General features: G+C 44.2%; 1 protein-coding gene across 6 annotated transcripts in view; it reads right to left on the bottom strand.

The window, feature by feature from the left end:
- kif13ba (kinesin family member 13Ba) overlaps nt 1-20158 on the bottom strand; it is a 51314-nt gene that overhangs the window by 27799 nt on the left and 3357 nt on the right. For 2 of the 6 annotated variants that reach the window (XM_035628843.2, XM_035628847.2), the window contains exons 1-3: nt 17692-17842; nt 17113-17443; nt 11009-11102 (exon numbers count right to left, since the gene is read on the bottom strand). In XM_035628843.2, coding sequence (XP_035484736.1) covers nt 11009-11102; nt 17113-17182 — 164 coding nt within the window. In that variant the 5' untranslated portion in view covers nt 17183-17443; nt 17692-17842. Of the gene's footprint in view, nt 1-11008; nt 11103-15583; nt 15739-17112; nt 17444-17691; nt 17843-18290; nt 18441-20158 lie in introns of those variants that run through there. The other 4 variants (XM_035628844.2, XM_035628845.2, XM_035628846.2 and 1 more) reach the window with 4 other exon arrangements.

Here is a 20158-nt window from a genome sequence, read left to right as displayed (position 1 = left end):
GGAATGTCTGTGAGTGGGCATGGGGGTGTGTGTGGGTGTGTGTGTGTGTGTGTGTGTGTGTGTGTGTGTGTGTGTGTGTGTGTGTGTGTGTGTGTGTGTGTGAGAGCGACTGGGTGGTGTTGAACGAAGTTGGCAGAGGGTTGAGATAGTGTGTGAATCAGATGCTGCTGGAGACGGGTTACTGGGTTGAGGTCATGCACAGAAATAAACACATGTTGGGAGGGGGAAAAGGCCTTTGAATGTTAGAAATGAAGATTTGACATTTAAAAAGAGGGAGGATTGCCCACAGTAGCTGCATAATATTCGACAGAAACCTAGGGAAACACATGAAGTGCATTCAATCACAAACACACATGGACCCACACAAATACACACTCACAAACATGTCCTTAATGTGAGCATTTCGCCAGCAGCCATGTCCTTTAAAACTCTGTGCATAGGCAATCACTCCATCTGTTTATCTCTGCATGCAAGGGATTGTCAGATCAGACCAAAATGAGCTAATAATACAGTTATATTATGAAAGCAATTTAAATTATAAAACAATAATAGAATTATAAAAACATAAACCCTGCTGTAGAGGGGTACGGTAAGGGTAAGGTGCTTATCATTTTTCTTTGTGTACAAGAACATCACTGCCTGCATATAAAACTTTTGCTTCTGATTTAGAGCTGCAACAGTTAATCGATTAATTGATAAGTAATTGATAAAGAAATGAATCGGCAACTATTTTGATAATCGATTAATCGGTTCATGTAGTTTTTATGAGAAAAAAAGTCAAAATTCGATATATTCTAAATATATGAATATTTTCTGGTTTCTTTGCTCCTCTGTGACATCTAGATATCTTTGGTGAGAGGAAAAAACAAAACATCATCTTTGGGTTTGAGAAACACGATCGCCATTGTTCACCATTTTATGACATTTTATTGACCAAACAGATACTGATTTGTATTCAAAAGATGCAATCTGGTTTTACGAGATCACACCGATCAGATCTAAAAAAAAAAAAACGAATCGCTAAAGTGGGTGCACTCTGAGGTCACAGGTTTTTGGCCCCTGCACCAACATTAATTGACCAATAATTTCCCCATCCTAACAACAGTCATTCTGCAGCCGTCAGCTTGTCTCGTTCCTGAGCTCAGCATTAGTTTGGCTTTAAATACGGCATTGTTTTAACCAACCGGACATAAAAGATGGGTGGCGTTTTTGAGGCCAATAAATAAGGAGCGCACAACACCGACACCTTACGTTTTAACTGTGTGTGGGAGACCGAGCTTCCGAGTGGAAAATCCACACCATCCATATAACTGCTGGCCAGTTGTCTCTATTTTGCTATGTCGGCGTTATCAGCTAACGCCATCGTAATTTTTACCCCGTGACACAGCAAGGCCGCTATCGTTGTATGGACAAAATAACTCAACAATACGTGGACAGATTTGGGAGGATAACTTGGGAGTGTGTCTCCGGATGATTCACTTTTGGAGCAGGTTTTCAAAGGTCCAGGTCAACAAACAATATGGACATGTTATTTGGCAGTAAAATAAGGATACTCACCGACATACTTTTTTTTTGTAATTGTGAAATGTCAACTGTCATTAGGGCATTAACGTCAGCCATTTGGTGGGCACTTTATTTAAATAGGCTTAATAATAGGCAGTATGTCTCTGTTGGGACTCGAGGACCCCGAAGGGAAAAGAACCCAAAGCGTCGGTCAATGTTCGTGCCTCGTTCTTCTCCATCCTGCAATTAATTTCTAAATCATAAAATCTTCTCCCATCTAGGTTTTGTCCAAGGAATAAATAGTTATGGCGTTCTCTGCTCTTTTTCTTGTCTTCTTCACTGTTGGACTCCCCTTGTCGTCTTCCTCCTCCCACGGGGTGAGGGCAGATGTCAGAGAGCTGCATAAAGTCAGATGATGAGGCCAGAGGTAAGAGAAGCCCAATGGTTTACACACGCACGCAGACACACACACACACACACACACACACACACCTGTTTCCTTTTACCCCTGTGCATTCTTTAGAAACCACCAGAGTTGCAGCTTTTGCGCTAAGCCGCCAGCATCCAGTCCAATCTGTAACACTTCATATTTCACTGACGTTCCGCGGCTGACGTGCTGCGCTCAGCAGAACAAATAAATGCAGACTAATCTTCATCTGCAGCCTAATTGATTCCAGTAGCTCTTCAAACCAGGACAGAATCAGGAGCTCCTCTACGCGGCGGCTCTGACAGTCCTACATGGCACTGGTTTGTCCACACAATTTGGCCTCTAGCAATCAGCGAGTATCATCTGAATGTGTTTTTAAACATCTAAACACAAAGGGACACTGTAATTTATTCTGTAATCTGGGAATCACTGATGCAACATCTGCGTATTTAAATGTTCCCTGATATTAAATGTTGGTGAATGCCAGTTTGTTTGTTTTTAGAGCACCCTACATGCCAAGCACGTCCGCACGGTCATATCTCCAAACACTCAAGGGATGAAACCAGCATGGTGGGTTTTGACGTACAGAGTGATGACAGCTGTCACGGTTGCTTCAAAGGCTGCAGGCTAGAAGGGGTCGCCCATGTCTTGCGCTCAAGCGCCCATTTACGAAGCTTGGAGGCCACGGTGACCAATGAGAAGGGAAAGCGAGGCGGTCAGGAGAGCTGTGAACCCGCCTCCCCCGGTCCTCGAACACTTCTATTTGCCCTCTTCCCTCCAGCCTGCTACTCCGCTCTGATCACCATCATTTAAAAAATAACTTAATGCATGGCTGCTTCTCCCCCCTCCTCTCTCTTTCTCTACTGTTCTTGCATTCTTTTTTTCCTCCCCTCTCTGGGATTGCACTGTTCACGGCAGCGTAGGGAGGAATGAGGAATGGAGGAGAGAAAGGAGGCTGTAGGTAGCCAGGGGGTGTGAGGAAGGAAAGCGGCTGGGCCCGAGACTGGAATGTTAAGCTGAAACATACTGATGGCACAGGACAACAGGACATTTACTGTAACAGTCTAATGCTTGAATATGAATTCAGCACATCGAGTCTAACAAGGAACAGGACAATAGGGCTTCACATACTGTGAAAACAGCATTTCCTACAGATACAAAAATGTAGGTTCCAGTTGAAATAAGATGCACTTCTAGGAAATGAGTGAGCCCACGTGAGAATACAACAGGAAAATCTCCGGAAGATCCGCGTCGAGCAAGTGGAAGCGTTAGCCAGGCGCCACCCCTCGCCTGAATGTTCTAGTGGACATTTTCGTGCTGTAATATCTGACAGGGACAATGTCCGGACCCAAATTCCGAATATTTTCCAGAGGTCAAGTCTGAAAACAGATGAGCAGCGGAGGTAAAATTGTTGGTACCCTAACACACCACTGTGTGAACCAATGAGGCTTGCTCTCGGTAAAGTGCTGAAATTAAAAGCTCTTTTCCCATGCCCTTGGTTCAGTTCGACAACAAAACAAAGAAGCTGTGAAAAGAGCTGAATCCAGGCTTATTTTTTTAAAAGTGTAAATTGGTCTGGACAAAATTATTGGTGCCCCTTAGAAAAAGTGATAAATAAGTACACACTTGTCTTCCATAAATTTCACAATCTCACTCTTGTGATTTAAATGAAGAAAAGTGCTTAATGCGCTGTTCGGTATCATTTTGTGACCCACATTGAACATGGACAAGAACAAAAGTTCATATGATGGAACTAAGGTAAACGTCAAGGACACCAGGACTTCAACACCAAGATCAAGGTTCAGCAGTATTTGGTGCACCATAATGACGCTTTCTGAATGAAAGGCCCCAGGAAGAGCTCACACTTGAAAGAAGAAAAACAAATAGATAGGTAAACTCTGACCGGAGTTGGTGACAAGTGAAAATGTTCTGTGAAGATACTGTAAAACGTGGAGGAGGCTCACTTGTGTCATGGTGCTGCTGTATCTGACGCAAGGTGCCTTGAATCTGTGCTGGGCATCGATGAAATCATAGATTGTATCAAGTCTGAAGCTCCTCAGTCACAGGTGGAGGCTCCTCCGACGGGTTAATGCGACAAAACATATGTACGAAAGCACCCGAGTATGGACGAGGGGAAAACACTGGACTGGTCTAAAGTGCACAGGTATGATTCCTGGTTTTAATCCAACTGAATATTTGTGGAAAGACATGAAACTTGAAGTTTCAGCAATACATCAAACCTTTGAGAAATGGGGCAGTGGGACAAAGTCTCATTTAAAAAAAAAAAAAGGGTCCCAGGATTTTTGTCCATGCCATTTGCATCGATTGTATTATTTGAAATAATGTTACATTATAAATTAAAACAAAATGTATGTTCTATTAGATATGGAATAAAAAGCAGTGTATGCAAATTACTTCTGTTAAGTTATTTTAGAGACAATTGCGTCGTTTCTAATAATTTCAGCTGTGTCACTGGCAGGCTGTCACCATAGGTTTGATTGAAACTGATTGATTCATTCATTCTCTAATGCACGCCAAGAATTCATGACTATCAAATTCAGGATAGTTCTAATGCACGAGGGGCAGGGCAAAGGTCAAATTCCTCAGTGACAGTGTGCTATTTCAAATTTACTCTACAGGAGTAATCCATTAGGCATAACATCAATCCAACTACACGTGTAAGATAAATATATAAAGGTGATGATCAAAATTTAAAGTCTTGCATAGTTATTTGAAATCTCACGTCACTGTAAAACCTGATAATTAGCAAAGGCAAAATCGATAATCCTTCGGAAATGAGAAGTACAACCTACAAGCGCTATATTCATTGATTATTCCTTCACTAATACATTTTGACAATGTAAAGCTGATGGCAGTGGAGCTTAAAGCTTTAAGGACCATTCAAAAAACATGCATCATGTTATGTATAGTTATATGTATGCATAATGTAAAGTCCACGTGTTGCACATTAACTGGACCCTCTTCACAGAAATCTTGACCTGGAAAATGCATATAGTTTTCATGGTTAATATTTTTCCTATTGCCATCACCAACACTGAACCAGTTCATATGCAAGTAAGACATTTTCCAGCTGTGCTACAAGTTAAATGTTGACAACAGGAGTGTTGACTAGGAAGGGGTCAGAGGATGGAGTGTGTGTTTTTTTGTTTTAAAGATGAGCACTACATTACTCCACAGTTAGTCTGCATCATTTAGCCATATCTATTCTGTCCATTGCTAAACCCTTAGCTTCGTGCTAATTTTAAGCACATCTCACAGTCAGGGTTTAGCCCCACGAGGAGAAAAATTCTGCATGTTTACCTTCGCCAAGGAGGTGAGGTTATATTTTGTTTGTTTGTCAATCTGCCTTTCTCAGCACGCACACTCAAAAACTAACCGATTTCCATGAAATTTGTGTGGAGGGTTGGGGCATGACCTCAGGAAACAAGCATTAAATTTTGGAGCATATTCAAATAAACGGGCGGATTTTTTCCCCCCCACCACTTTCTTCACCCTTGGCGGATGTACACTCTTAGAACGCTCGTGTAGTTGAATATAATATTGTTGTCCGACTACAACGGACCGATATCCATCGTTAGAAATGCTTATTACATAGGAAGTAGGCAATTCACATATTTGTAAGTTGGACCAGTGGTGTTGTGACTGTTGTCCTTCCTCCCTTCTGGAGTTCTTAAGCAGCAACAGAACAGTGCATTTCTTGTTTACTCTTTTCAGTCTCTCGACTGTTCAGGTTTAAATGCTCATTCTCACACTTCACATTTACAAAGGTTTAGGGTGAGGGACCACAATGACGCATTTACCTTTCAGCTCTGTCTCCTCACTACAAACGGGAGACTACAATTGTGTTTATGGGAAATTCCAATGTCCAATGAGCTGCTGAGCTGTGTTTTTAATGTAACAGACCTCCACCATGTCCGATTTTCTTAAACAGGAATGCATGCAATGTTGTTCAGCTCACATGACAACTCTCAAGATGCCCAAGCTACCACACATGCACATGAACTCACCTCACACTTACAAGCAAGCATGTTGTGTTGCAGAATGGTTGCTAATTAAGCCATTACGATTTTCATAAATTTGATTTTCCTACATTGATTTTGTTAACCCAGCAGCACCAACTCTCCAAAGCACTACCCGAGCCTGTTCCAAGTCAAACCACGTCAATTCCAGGCAGGAGAGAATTGTGGGGGAAATGTGCCTCAGTGTGGCCTGTAGATGAGTAACTGTTAATTTTTAACCCTGTCATTATGTTGGTGGACTGTTAGGAACTCACACCGTCACATGGTTAGCCCAGGCTGGACTGTTCAAACACTTGACCACACTGCATTGAACTACCCACTTTCTACATTAACAAATTTGCTGGAGATCAGTCACTTCTAAAAACAGATTTCTCACACACACACACACACACACACACACACACACACACACACACACACACACACACACACACACACACACACACACACACACACACACACACACACACACACACACACACACACACACACACACACACACACACACACACACACACACACACACACACACACTGCAGGGTATCTTTTGTGCATCGTCTTGGAAACCGAGGCACTTGTGTTTTGCCTCGCTGACATCTGACAGGACCTTAGAGAGTGTGTCAACATCCAGCTCCACCAGTCAACCAACGCAAACAGCCTCAGGTCATCGTGCGTACTGTCGTCTCTGACCACACAGCTGCACGATGGGGTTTAGCTGTCTGCTGCTTATCAGACAGACAAGCACACACAGTGTCCCGAACCTGCACTTCAAACGCTTGCGGTTAAAACATTGATTTCTGGAGATCAGGGGAGTGATTCAATCAAGGTGATTCAGGCAGGGCAGGTGTAGCAACAGATTGGACAACGAATACAACGTAGGAATGTTGTAATGCAGTGGTTTCCACTACTGGACGGCAATGAAAAACCACAGGGAGCTAAGTGCATCATAAAATGAATAATGTCTCCTCGATGATCCGTTATAAGCCGTGCTTAGAGAAATCCAAAATACTCAAAGATTTCATAGGATTAATGACAGCACTGCAGTGAGTCACTGCGGGTGGTCGGCATGAGGAACTTATATCCGGCCTGCCCCAGTGTGCGCTGCTGGCGGAAAAACTGAATCAGACCCACAGGCAGAACACAAAACCGACAACTGAAGAATGAAAAGAATAAATAAATGAAACGGGAATTGACCTTAAATTGAGGTCTTTTCAAATTATTCATGGTCTAAAATCCAAGTACAAAAATAGTCTGCGGGTTTTTTGATCGGGCAAAGCACGGACTGGCACTTCAGTCCTGGGTTGTGTTACAACACATGAAAGTTATGATACTTCACAGTGGCAACAGACAACTCCCCCCCCGCCGGCATGAATTGTGACTGCTAGTGTCGGTGCTGCTTTCTGTCTAGCTGCTTTAATGAAAACATCTCTCTTTCACATCCAATCTTTTCATGGGAAGTCCGTTTCAGTTTTGTGGTTTTAGTAACCCGAGAATCCTGGAAGCACATAGTGTCAATATCAGAGGATCCACACATCAAACTGTCTCCTCTTAGTTTTTGCAGTTAAGCAGTAGAAACATAGGCATGGTTTGGATTGGGTCGAGAAGCTGCAATCTCAATCTTTCAACTTGAAATACACAAAATGTATCGTCACGGTGTACTGAATGAAACTTATTCACGATTATTATTATCATGGAGTATGAAATCCTAAATGATATCTAATCATTTGTCTCATCCAGCAGCAACTTGTGAAGAAGTTATGTGGAGTATATCCAGTTCAGCCCAAACCAGCTTGATGAGGTGTAAGTCTGGGGTTTAAGACTGTGCTGCTCTTCCATCATGCAAAACCTCCGTCTGGTTCTCTGTCTTCTAATGTTTTGGGGAAGTGGCAACACACTGAGACATCAGCCGTTGGTTGAGCTGCCATTTTGAAGCCTTGAGTTTCGTATTTTGACCAGTACCATGTTGGCTTTTTTTTTTTTGAATTGGGGGTGGGGCTGATTGAGAGCTTGTCCACTGCACATCCCACCTACATCTGCAACCATGCACCGATTGGAAGGACCAGCTGTCAGTCACACACTCCTATGTATACAGTGCTTTGTCGCCTATTTTACTGTAAATGAGAGATTTACAAAATTAACATTGTGCTGTATTAAAGAAAACATGAAACTAGCGATTGAGACCATCAACTCTTCAGGAAAATATTTACTGATGTTATAAACAAGTGAGTAGACTAGACTTCATTGGAAACTGACTTGTTTTTGCAGCCAGTGGAGCCACCCTCTGTTAGAAATTCCAGAGAATACACTTCTGCATTGACTTCTTTTTCCAGACCCAGTGACTTCGGTCATTTATATATATATAAAGTCAATGTTTTTTGGGTCATAATCCATCTATTAGCTGTAGGATGAAACCCTGACCAACCAGTGTTTCTTCCTGTGTTAATTATCTTTTTCCTCTCCATTCTGATAGTAATATACAGAGTGCAGAGAATTGTGCTAATAATGAATCAGAGTGTGTAGAAACAGTTTTTGTCTTTGTGGAGGAGGAGGGTTTGTAAATCATTGTTTGCATTAACCTTCAAACCTCCCTTCACTTCCCTTGCTTCGAGAAAGCTGTAGATTAACCACATTCTTAACCCCTGAAAAAGGTCTTTTTTTTTTCTATGGACTTTACATTTTTATTATGATCATATTTTGCCTCTGTCTTTCACTGGATTTGAACTGCTGACATTTCAACAAAAACTGGAAACATGGAGGTGTTCTAAGGGGACGGCGGTGTACGTCCTCCTGACTTTAAACAAAGGGGCATCCTGGTAACTCAAGTTAGCTTAAGCAAACAACTTGCACCTGCAACATCCTAACTTTACTGCACACACTTCCTCGTGCGCACCAACTCCAGTCTTTCACAACTGTTAACCAGCAAGTGAAATGCTGGGGGAAAAAAAAGGATTACCCTCCGATGCGTTAATGTAAACAAAATCAAAATGTGCACACGGAGGGCGGCAGTCAGTCAGCCCATCCTCCTCCTGCTGCTTCCTCGCTCCTTTGTCACGGAGACGCAGACGGAGAAACTACAGCTCCGCTCTTGTTCGGTCCTACATAAATGTCACCGGGAGAAGTTTATGGTCGACAGATGCTCGAGTAAATGAGGGTTTGTCCCCCTCTTCCATCGTCCCCTCACTCAAGGAAAGGGGCTTCACGGTCACCGACGGCAACCCAAAGTTAACCTCCCCCGGTGTTGCCACGGAAACGGAAGAGCTTAGAAAAAAGGGAGGAAGCCAGGCGGTGGGGAGTTACGGCCCGACAGAGAGGAGCGGAGTGGAGTCTGTCTTTTCATGGGTAGCTGTATCTTTTCTTTGCCTGTGTCTCGCTGATCCTGTCTGTCTTTCTCTCGCGCACCGGACACACACACACACACACACACACACACACACACACACACACACACACACACACACACACACACACACACACACACACACACACACACACACACACACACACACACACACACACACACACACACACACACACACACACACACACACACACACACACACACACACACACGTCTGCTCCTGAACCTAAGCCTGAAGCAAACATTTTTTTTTCTATTTCTGATCAGGCAGTCTGCAGTCATCTCCGCCAGTCACAAGGAAATCTTTCTTCTGACACAACCTCCTTCCTAAAAGGCATTGGCTCCACTCGGCAGCGGAGCAAACTGGCTGGTTTTCACCAGAACGAAGCAAATAAACTTTAATCACAGGAGCTTTTCTTTTACAGACGAGGTGATTAACTTCACGGTTTGTCGTCCCAGCTTCAAATTTGCAGCCGTTTGCAGGGTGCGATCACTGCTGAAACGTTCCCTCGTTCAGACACAAACACACTGAATACAAGCTCATTCCTGCTCTGCCAGATGCAACCGCAATTAACACAATCTAATGGCTCCTTCCTGCAGCGACTGAGACCCTCAAGAATCCTGAGCACAATTCAGCATCAACCACAAACAGCAGCAGATTAACAGCACGGAAACGGAGTAAAAGCCGACAGAGGGAAACAATGGACAAGTGATTTGTGTTGGAATACACCTGTCTCTCGGAGGCCCGGCAGCTGGTCGGACAGCTTCCTGCCAAAAAATTACATCATAATTATAAAAAAGGCACATTCCACACCAATTAGACATGAGCCTTCCTTCTGAGAGGCTTTGAGCAGATACGAGAACATTTCTGAGGCACTGTGTTCGCTGTATGGAAAAAATAATATCAAGGAATCCAGAAATGTACTTTCTGTGTGAGGGTAATAGGAAGTGGAACGTGACAGATAACGAGAAGTCCCATGGCTGAGAGTAGTTGCTGTAGTTTAGAGAAGGGGTTTCAATGTGCAAGTGTGGAGCCCAACAAGACAACTGCACGCTTACCCCCCCCCCCCCCCCCAACACACCCTGAAGTCATCCCCATCCATTCACATTTTGGCACAAGTGGCAACGTTTTAAAAACGTGTGCCGAGTGAGCCAGCGTTATCGTTTACAGTGCACCTACACACAACTGACTGGATGACTTTGGGTCATTTTGATTTTCTATTTACGGTGAGCAGTGAATATAATCATACTCCGGGAATGCTCCAGACATATTTCATCTAAAAATATGTCTATCATGTCGCTATTGTCAGATATGACTCCAAGTAGGAGTACGACTGTTGATGCACATTTCATCGATTGGACAAATAGGGTTTTGAAGCTCATGCCTCCTCCATTAGCTGCGAGTGTCGATAAGCCGGACAAACAACACTTTCACCTTCAACGTTCATATCGCATCCCCTCAACAAAACCCCTGCAATAATAAAACATGAATATATCTCTCTTATAACTCCTCATTTAGTGCTGCACAAGATATTCGCTGTAATACACAGGGGGGAAAAAAATATCAAAGGAGGCTGACACATTTAAAAGGTACTGAGTGGTTAGACGATTATTAGGTGTGCATGAAAAGAATAAATCATTGCTGTGGAAACAAAATGGAGTCTGCGCTTTCAAACGTACCTCGTGTCTGCTTTGCCGAGGTTCGCTCCCCCGGGGTGGAGGATCGTCTGGTTCTTCACCATCTCCACGACACATTTCGTGTTCAGTTCCTTTTCTGTGGGGCAGACGACACCGTTTTACAATAACAGCACTAAACCTCACAACCCAAACACGCCTACGTGAGAATTCTGGATTATTACAATGTCACATTGAATGTCTCCATGTCGTCTACATGTATACCAGATAAACGACACCATCATGGCTACATGGATCTTACCCTTACATTTAGTTTTTTCTGCGAAACGGGGTTAATTCAGACTGAAAAATTTACAATCAAAGGTCTGATGGTTATTTATGCTGCTCTGAATTGCAGATAGAGAAAGAAAATAAGCAGCATAATAACACTGATCACTTCCTGTGGAGCATCAAGTTCAAACAACTGTGGCAGTAGACTGAAAAACGGTGACGCTAACACACACACACGCACACACACGATATCTACACAACTAAGGATTTCCTATACTGGCCCTGACCTGTTTGTGTCGTGATGCACCACTCCGCCTTCAGAACACCAAACTGTTATAACGTAAGAACACTAGGTGCTAAGGCTTTGTCCACTCTTGTCTTTATGTTGATAGCTCAGTGAGGCCACTTTGTTCATAGCCTGGGACCCAGACAATGTCTGGAGCCAATCATTTAAATTACCTTATAATTGGCGGGGTTTATACCAAAACGCGGACGGAAATGCTGATGAACGAGCATTTGACTAAAAGTACCTGATATTTTCAAATTTCTCCCACGAAAACGGCAACACTCCGTTCACAGCGGTGTGGAATCATTATCAGAGGCGTCTCCTCTCTGCTCTGGTCTGTTGACATTTTCACTTTGCTAAACAGACGTCGTATGATTCGTATGCTGTTACATTGGAAATCGGAAATAAGTGACACTTTTTTTAAAAAATGTGAGGAATGCATTAGAATGCATTTACAAAAATGCTATCTGATACTTTGTCACAACTTTCTGACAGTTCTTTAAAGTAAAAAGTGTTGCATGTGAAGTTTGCTTTCATAGCCGCTCCAGTGTTATAACCCTCTAATAGAAGCCTTGCTAGTAAAGTGACCAGCAGAAGCATTGGAAAATATCAACATGAACCACACTGTAAATTCAGGAGGCTGCTAAGACTCATCTGTCTTGTTCTCCGCACACAGGCTAAATGCTGCCAGCACGTCCTGGGCATCCAGTATCTGGCAGAACTGGTCGTTCATAAAACAAACCAAAAATTATTTTCAACAACTGGTTACTTGCAGAGTGGACTTGTTTACAAGCACCACGTTAACTGCAGGCTTCAATTATTTTACTGGTGCCTGCTACTTAAAATACTTTTACTATTATAATTCATTACCGTAGTAAAAAAGCCTCCAAGAAAAAGTCTTATCAAAGGCCACAAATTATTGAATAAACATAATGGGGATGACACTGTTTGTTTCTAATCAAATTGGTTTCTATCAAGGTGTGAACATTAGGGTAAACTTGTCGCCTGCGTGTTTGTGAAAGCAGGCAACAAACCCCCGGTGATAAATTCTTCTCGTTTGACCTAGTTGATAAGTTAAGGCTGGAACTCAGGAATCTTTGCCCCCTGCTTCGCCCCTGGACGGGATATCCTCTTCTATTATGACCCCTTCTAAAGGGAGGTCAAAGGTCAGCGCTAGAACAGCACTCCCTGTGCTGCAAATCAGTGTTTGCTCAAGGACACAGCAGTGAGGAAACCCTCTTGATAACAAAACACTGTCCTTCAAACTCAAGACCTGGCTCAGGGCTGAGGTGTAAACGAGCATCCATCCTTTTGCAAACTTCCTTCAGAAGCCACCACTGTTACTAAGGCGAATCTCTACTGCAAAGGTTTGCTGGGAACCTCAACGCCATATTAATACGTAGCCTGCTAGATTTTAATCTTTTTTTTTTATATGCTGCGGGCGTGTAAGAGCACGTGTCAAGACAGGAAAAGCGTGCAGTGGTTTCAATTCCTTTCTTCTCCAAGAGCCGTCTGCAGCACGATTAAAGTGTCGTTTGATTATATTTATGGCTTCTGTTGCATATTCTGGCCAAGACGCGAGTACACTCTGAAGCAGGGATGTGCAAATACAGAACAATCGACCCGTGATCGCGAAGCTTGTCAGCACCTGCACGCGGTCCCTACAGCGTATGCAAGAAATTAACTTTTCTAGATGTCCCCACACAAAAACGTATTGATTTGCCGATTAGTTTATGCATTCTGTTGCAAGAAGATTAGCATCCTAGTCAAACAGTACCTGAACCCACCTGCCCCATGAGTGTATCCAGTTGCTATGCAGTGTTTCTCACATACCTTATTATTACTAGCGATGTCCCGATCCAATATTCCATATCACATATTTATGTTAATTTATTATTATTTAATTAACAGTTTACAGTTCAATTAGTCTTTTGCTTGTTTGACCATAAAAAATTCTGCCAAAAGTTCTGTGAGAAATTAAACAGCAGTATTCCATAGCTCAGTCATGGTGCTGACTATGTATGTATGACTTATTTTAGGTGAGTTGATTATTTGTCTTACAGTTGAGTATGAGTTTGTAAATGGTTATGCTAAGCAAAGTGCATCCTGAACAATGCATTATTAATATTTCATTTTACGAGTGGGGAAAAAAATTGTATCAGATCGGTATTGGCAGATACTAAAGGTTGCAGGATCGGTATCAGATCGGACACGGAAAAGTGGTATCGTCCCATCCCTAATTATTACCATGTATGTAAATGAAAGCTTTATCTGTATGCAAAGGCTTCAAAAAGTTTGTCACCTATTCTGAATATAGTTTGAGTTGAAATCTCTGACCGTTTGCCCGACTGTGAACGGTTGTTCCCTGGGATACTGGAGCGAAACTCAACCTGAGCAGTTCTGTATGTGATGAAAGGCTAACCGGGGGCTGCTGAAACACAGGAACACTGGGGATTTTGGGGCAAGACGTGTCTGTTAATAGAGCCTTGACACACACACTGCTGTTTCTGGCAGGAACACATAGAACCATGGAAACTTGGTGTCAAAGTTCACAGGACCTGAATCACCCTCCCAATTCTTCGGCTGTCAAGGAGACTACAGAGCAAAAATAAAAAGGAAAGTGAACAAGCGGAGACAAAGTGACAAAAAAAAGACAGTGAGGGAGATGGAGTTTAAAAAACTGATGCAGACATAGGAAACATTCGGCCCTCTCTTCTGCTGCTGCCTACATTACCCACATGCCCATGGTTCCTCCTCAGCAGTAGGGGAAAGTGTGATGCGGTTGAGAGGATAAATGTACCCATTGTTATCTGCCTTTCCATCGGAAGCTCACACTTTTTCCGCTGGCTTTTCTCCCCGGCCCGGCCCGGCCCTGGGTTACCGGTGCTGAGGTTTTGGCACAACAGCCCCTGACATCAGCCGATTGGCTGCGGTGTCGCCGTTGCTATGCCCGAGGGTTGCTCTGTTCTTCGAAGGCCACGGCCATGGGAACGTGGAGCATTACGCAATGTTAGCAAATATTCATTCAGACTCACTCCCTTCCTGCCTTTGTCTAGCCAGGCAGCAACACCACATCTCCTCCTCAACCTGGGATTCGCAGGGACGGTGGCCTCGAGGGTTAGATGAGCCCGCTTAATATTTCAGTGTCAGGGCTCTGAATCACCGCTGGGGTAATGAGAGTGAATGAGTAATCCTCAGTCCTCCCTCGACACCATGGCTGTGTCCTGGAGCAACTGTCCCGACAGCTTCTGAAATGACAGGCCATGGAAGAATTCTTCTGTTTCTCGGAGCGGATATGCCTTTTTTGTCTTTTGGGTGGTTACCTGAAATCATTCATGTGCTACAGTAGCACCGATAGATGTGGACAGAAGCCCTATTCAGACAGGGAGACCAGAGAGAAAGGAAATCAGAACGGGGACAACTGGAAACGTGGCACTGCTGGTTCCAAACCCATTCCCACTGCCTTCAGGAAGCCATCAATTTTTGCCTGCTTGTTCCCTTTTACCAAACCAAAAAAAAAAAAAAAATCATACTTTCTATTTTTTTCCTGGGCAATGGAAGACACGTGTTTACAATGTTGACAGAAGTCTCACGTGTTTGAATTCTTGACACAGTGAAGCTACACATACGATGCCGCTGCTGTTCACACATTTAAGCGCGACTGGAGCCAGGAGAAGAAGCAAAAATGACTGAACATATTTAGTAAGTGTATATACTAATGTAAGCAAACATAATGGTGCCCCTGTTTATCTTCACGATACAACAGAAGTTCGCTTACGAACCAGCTTCACGTCTGCCTCCTGAAAGTGGCTTTTTAGTGGTTTGAAAACCAAACAGTTTATACAAAGGATTCAAGGCTGCTATTAAGTTCAACTGTCATCTTTGCAGACAGGGTGATGATAACCCTGTAATTGAGCTTTTTTACATTGTATTAGAGGTTTTTTTAAAAAGGGAAAAGAGCCGCCAGCCGCACCTGTCAGGTAGGAGAAGAAGGTAGAAGAGTCACCTAACACAGAAACGGTTGGAAATGTATTTACAGTAACTCTCTATAAATCCAAATTTACCTGCTCTGAGATGAAATCCCGACAGCGATTATCTGTACTCTTACTCCTCTGTGTCAAAGGACTGACTCGTGGCCGACGTTCACAGATACACACAGGATTTCAGTGTGTCCAAAACAAATGTCTAACCAATGCAAACAGCCAAAAAATGCTAAATCCCCGCCGAAGGGAACAGTGGAGCAATCCACTGCCTTGGTCTTGTGACCTACTACTCCAGCTCAGAGGGGCCAGAGCGAGAGAGGGGGATATGTGATTTATTCGGTCAGTTGTCGGTCAACCACTCTGCCTCTGCAGCTCTTCTTCACCTCCTCCTCCTTTCATGGGACACATGGTCTCCCACGGCAAAAAAAACCCACACAACTTGGCAATGGACCAGGAAATGACATACATGTCTTCCAGCATGACAGTGAAAACTTCTGGTATAATTGACCGGAGCATTTGAGCATGCATGCTGCATTTGCCAAACACTGGGCCTTTGTTATCCCGGCTTTTTAAAATTAGAAATGAGGATGTAAGCGGACGCGCATCTCCCCCGGGGGAGATACCGAAGATATGTGCATGTTAGTGAGGCAGTGATGACAGTGGGAAGACCAAAAAAATGGCTGTGCAACTTCCATTTCTGGCAAACGAGTTGTCGACCCCCCCCCCCCCCCCCCCCCCGCTGTTGCTGCAAGTGACAGATTACGTCAGAAAAGCTATTGGCATCAGCCAGCGAATGAGACAAAGAGTCGAGACCTTTAAGAATGGCGGATCTCACGCCGCAACTGGACTTCAAATCTTACTGGAGAGCAACACAGTGTACAACCACGTGCAGGCCAAACTACTGTCTCTTTCTTTATCTTTTTTTAATCTGCCGCCGCTCAATTCACTAATGGGTGGTCATTTCGGACCGGCACCCAGGAAATGAAACGGGGAGAGTGTAAATCAAGCCAGTCGCCTGTGGACAACGGTACAGTGAGACGTCGCAGCTTGTTTACAGTGAACCTGAACAAGGTACGTCTCATCCACGTCTGCGATATCACCAGGGTTTCGCCTACCATTGAATTGGGAGGGCGCCCCGCCCCCCCCCCTGAAATGTCAAATTGCTTTTAACAAAAAAAAAAATATATATATTTTTTGTATTTCACATATAATGTCAAGCAGAAGTAATTTCAGGTCACTTTCCTTATACACCTTATTCCTCATTCCTGCATGAAGGATTGTGGATCAAACTTTACATGATTTGTGAACCCCTAACCCTAACCCCCCCTCCCCCCCAACCAGTAAACCTAGGGGAAACACTGTATCACCAATAATGCTGTACTGCTGCTCTATTCGTGATGATGACCTGCCTTTGGGTCTACAAGGGTGTGTGTGTGTGTGTGTGTGTGTGTGTGTGTGTGTGTGTGTGTGTGTGTGTGTGTGTGTGTGTGTGTGTGTGTGTGCGTGTCCCTCCTCCTATCATGTCGACAGGTGCAGTCTCCATTCACAGAAGTAGGAGGTTTGAGTGGTCATGTCAACAACAGGTCCAGTGTGGGCAGCCCCCTCCTCACCTCTCCGGTTCATGGGCCGCAGGCGTACAGCCACCTTGACGTTGGAGTCGTCCAGGCTGGGCTCCCCCATGCTGACTGCTCGCCCGGGGATGGGGAGGTAGCCGCTGATCCGAAATACACCAGCCCCTCGACGGCTAAACGGTCATCCACGAACCCCCCGGGGACGGTGCGCTAGCCGGACTGTCGGCCAGCTAGCTGCCCTCAGCCGTCCTCCATAGAAAAGGCATGTCCACGGGAAAAACAAGAAGAAGAAGAAGAAGAAGAAGAAGAAGGGGGGGGCACTTATCTTCTCCGTCTGCTCATCGCGCCGGCTGCTTTAGATCCGCGGAGGCTGGAAGAGAAATGGGACATGTAACGTGTGTAGGGGAACAGCTGGTGGATGTGACTGAGCAAACATTACGCGATCAGGCGACGGCAGGAAAAAAGGAGGACGGGCTAGCCAAGCTCATTTGCCAGGCAAAGCTGAAGGAGAGCAGCGGCAGGAAAAAAAAAGGGGACGAGGCTCGAGCCGTTCGCGACCCCGTTCACCCCGCGTAACAACCCCCCCGACACTGGCCCGCAGCCTTCGAGCCCACATACCTCGGTGGATTCATCCCAAAAGGGGGGCACCGTTAACCCGCAACGTACGACGGAGAGAGAGAGATCCCCCGGAGAACCGCCCGGCGATGATGTATAGCTTCCCCAGCGGAATCCACTATGTCCTCCCGCTGTGGTCGAGGCGCACGCGACGAGCAGCATCCGCCCTTCCGCCTGACTAGTTCCCCCCCTTCAGAGTAAAAGCGAGGCGGCTTGTCCGTCAAACGCTGGAGTCCAACTTCAAGCAACAAGCGCAATTTTCCGCAAGACGAACGACAGCGTGCCCGGGTGACGTCAAAAAAAATAAGACGCGTGCAGTCACTCAGCAGCTAGCATGCGACGACGGTGTTGTTCGTTGCCGCGACCTGTTGGCCAAAAGCAGCCACGCGGGCACTGCTGTCAGACGCCGACGGAAGTCCGATCCTGGCGACGCACATTTCACAGTTCTCTCTTTGAAATTCACATTTAAATGCGTCACCCAACCTCTCCTCCCGCCGCCATCAACAGCTCATCGTACAAAGACAAATGACCCACGCGGGTCAAACCACTGCCGCCCCGAGATTCCACGTGCGCCTATCCTCTGACATTTAAGGGACACGTACAAACTGCCGGAGCGCGGACCTGACACGAGTGACTTTATCCGCCGTTGTTCTCGGGTGTTGCAGAGCAGAGAGAAACCATCCCGCATAGAGGCGATGACTTCATTTATTGTCCCCGAGCTCATACAGTGCATTTATTTCTTCTAACAGTCGGGCCGACAAGGGCGACTATAAACAAGCGACTACTTCCGGTTTTCAAAATAAGACGTCAGCGCAGAGTGTTAACAAAGAACACGATATGGAAATACGTTTGGATTATATTCACATGAATAATGTATACTTTTTAAAATGTCAGCAGGGTACCATACAAGCAAAACACAAAAACCTACATTCAGATATAAGTTCTAAATATGTAAAAGGCTTTGAAATACATTGTTAAACTCGGGCATGTTTACTGTATCAGTATTGAGAACCTACAAATTAAAAGTCCAACATCTGCACTTTGAAATCCTTGGAGTTCTAGATACTGCTACTCCATAAAACGTATTCAATTTGAGGGGGTGGGTTCAAAAAAATAAATAACAGACAAACATTTGTCCCATATATATAGTCAGAGCCTCATATTTTTGCACTCCGCTCTTGTGAAACTCAATTCACAGATACTGTGATTTTATTTCTACTGTGTATTCACAGGAGTAATCCACAGTCAACGTCCCTACATCATCTCAGGGAACATTAACGAGTGTGTGCAAAACTAAGTGAGTGTGCAACAGGGTATTGTGTTGACGCCTATTAGTTGTGTGTGTGTGTGTGTGTGTGTGTGACTTCACTAGTGCTGTGAGCCAATTGCTGTGATTTGGTGGTTGATTGCATGCATGTGTGTCTAGTTGATATATTCCACTGCTGCCAACAGTGGCCTCTCATTCACAGTGTGAATGACATATGACTTGGGTCAGTATATATGTGAATATTAAAAGGGCTCTCACCACATCTGTTAGTATGCTTGTGCTTTATACATTTAAGATTCAATTGGGGATCTGTATGATCTCATTCACTGTTGTTTCTCTGCGTGCAGGCCAGGCTCCACCAAAGCTGATGGTGTCACCAGCCTCGTCCTGAGCATGGTTTAGAAATGACTGCCATCGAGTGGAGTGTGGCTACAGTTGGGACTACGGTGTGTCTGACCTCTGGCCCCGACCTTCCTCTTCTCCATTCAGAGTAGGACAGTGACTGTTTCCCTTCTCCCCCCGCCAATTTTAATAGATATTGTTCATGATTTCATTCAGTGTCATGCAGATCACTCGCAAACCTGTTCCAGTTCCACGAGCTGGAACAATCTCCTCAAACTATGCTGTCTTTTGAATTTAGTTGTAACTGCTGCACAATGTATTTTTTTTAGCAGTTTGTGTCAAATAAAAAAACAATAATCGTACTAAAATGCCATGAATCTATCTGTGTTTAGGTTATCTAGATATTATTCTAATATGTTTTTAAGAATTGCGAGTCAACATGAAGCTGAAGTCCAGAGGAATGTCATTTTTTGGTGTCTGGTCTGACATTTTTTATATACTTTTGCACAGGAAAATTTTGTCTCATGCCAACACTGAGAAACAGGACGGACATGGAAAACCTGAGAAATGCTTCAAACAATTTTATTCAAAACGATTTTGCTGCTGCCTGGTGGTGAAATAAAAAAATAAAAATCTTTATTTTTTTAGAAAAGATTCTAGGAGACAGCTTTTGTGCCGAAGAATTTTAACATTTATTTTTTTTTTTTCATGACATTTGCATTACATTAGATTGTGAGTGAGTTTCCTTTATTTATCCACACTTACTGGGACTATGTTAACTGCTTTAAGGCAGCTTTAAGAAATGTCATACAAGTAAAACATCCCATCACGGTGAATTTGGGCAGGTCGGTCTGAATTTAT

This window comes from Scophthalmus maximus, chromosome 4, assembly GCF_022379125.1.
Source record: "Scophthalmus maximus strain ysfricsl-2021 chromosome 4, ASM2237912v1, whole genome shotgun sequence".
NCBI lineage: Eukaryota > Metazoa > Chordata > Actinopteri > Pleuronectiformes > Scophthalmidae > Scophthalmus > Scophthalmus maximus.
This window is presented reverse-complemented; position numbering and strand designations above follow the sequence as displayed.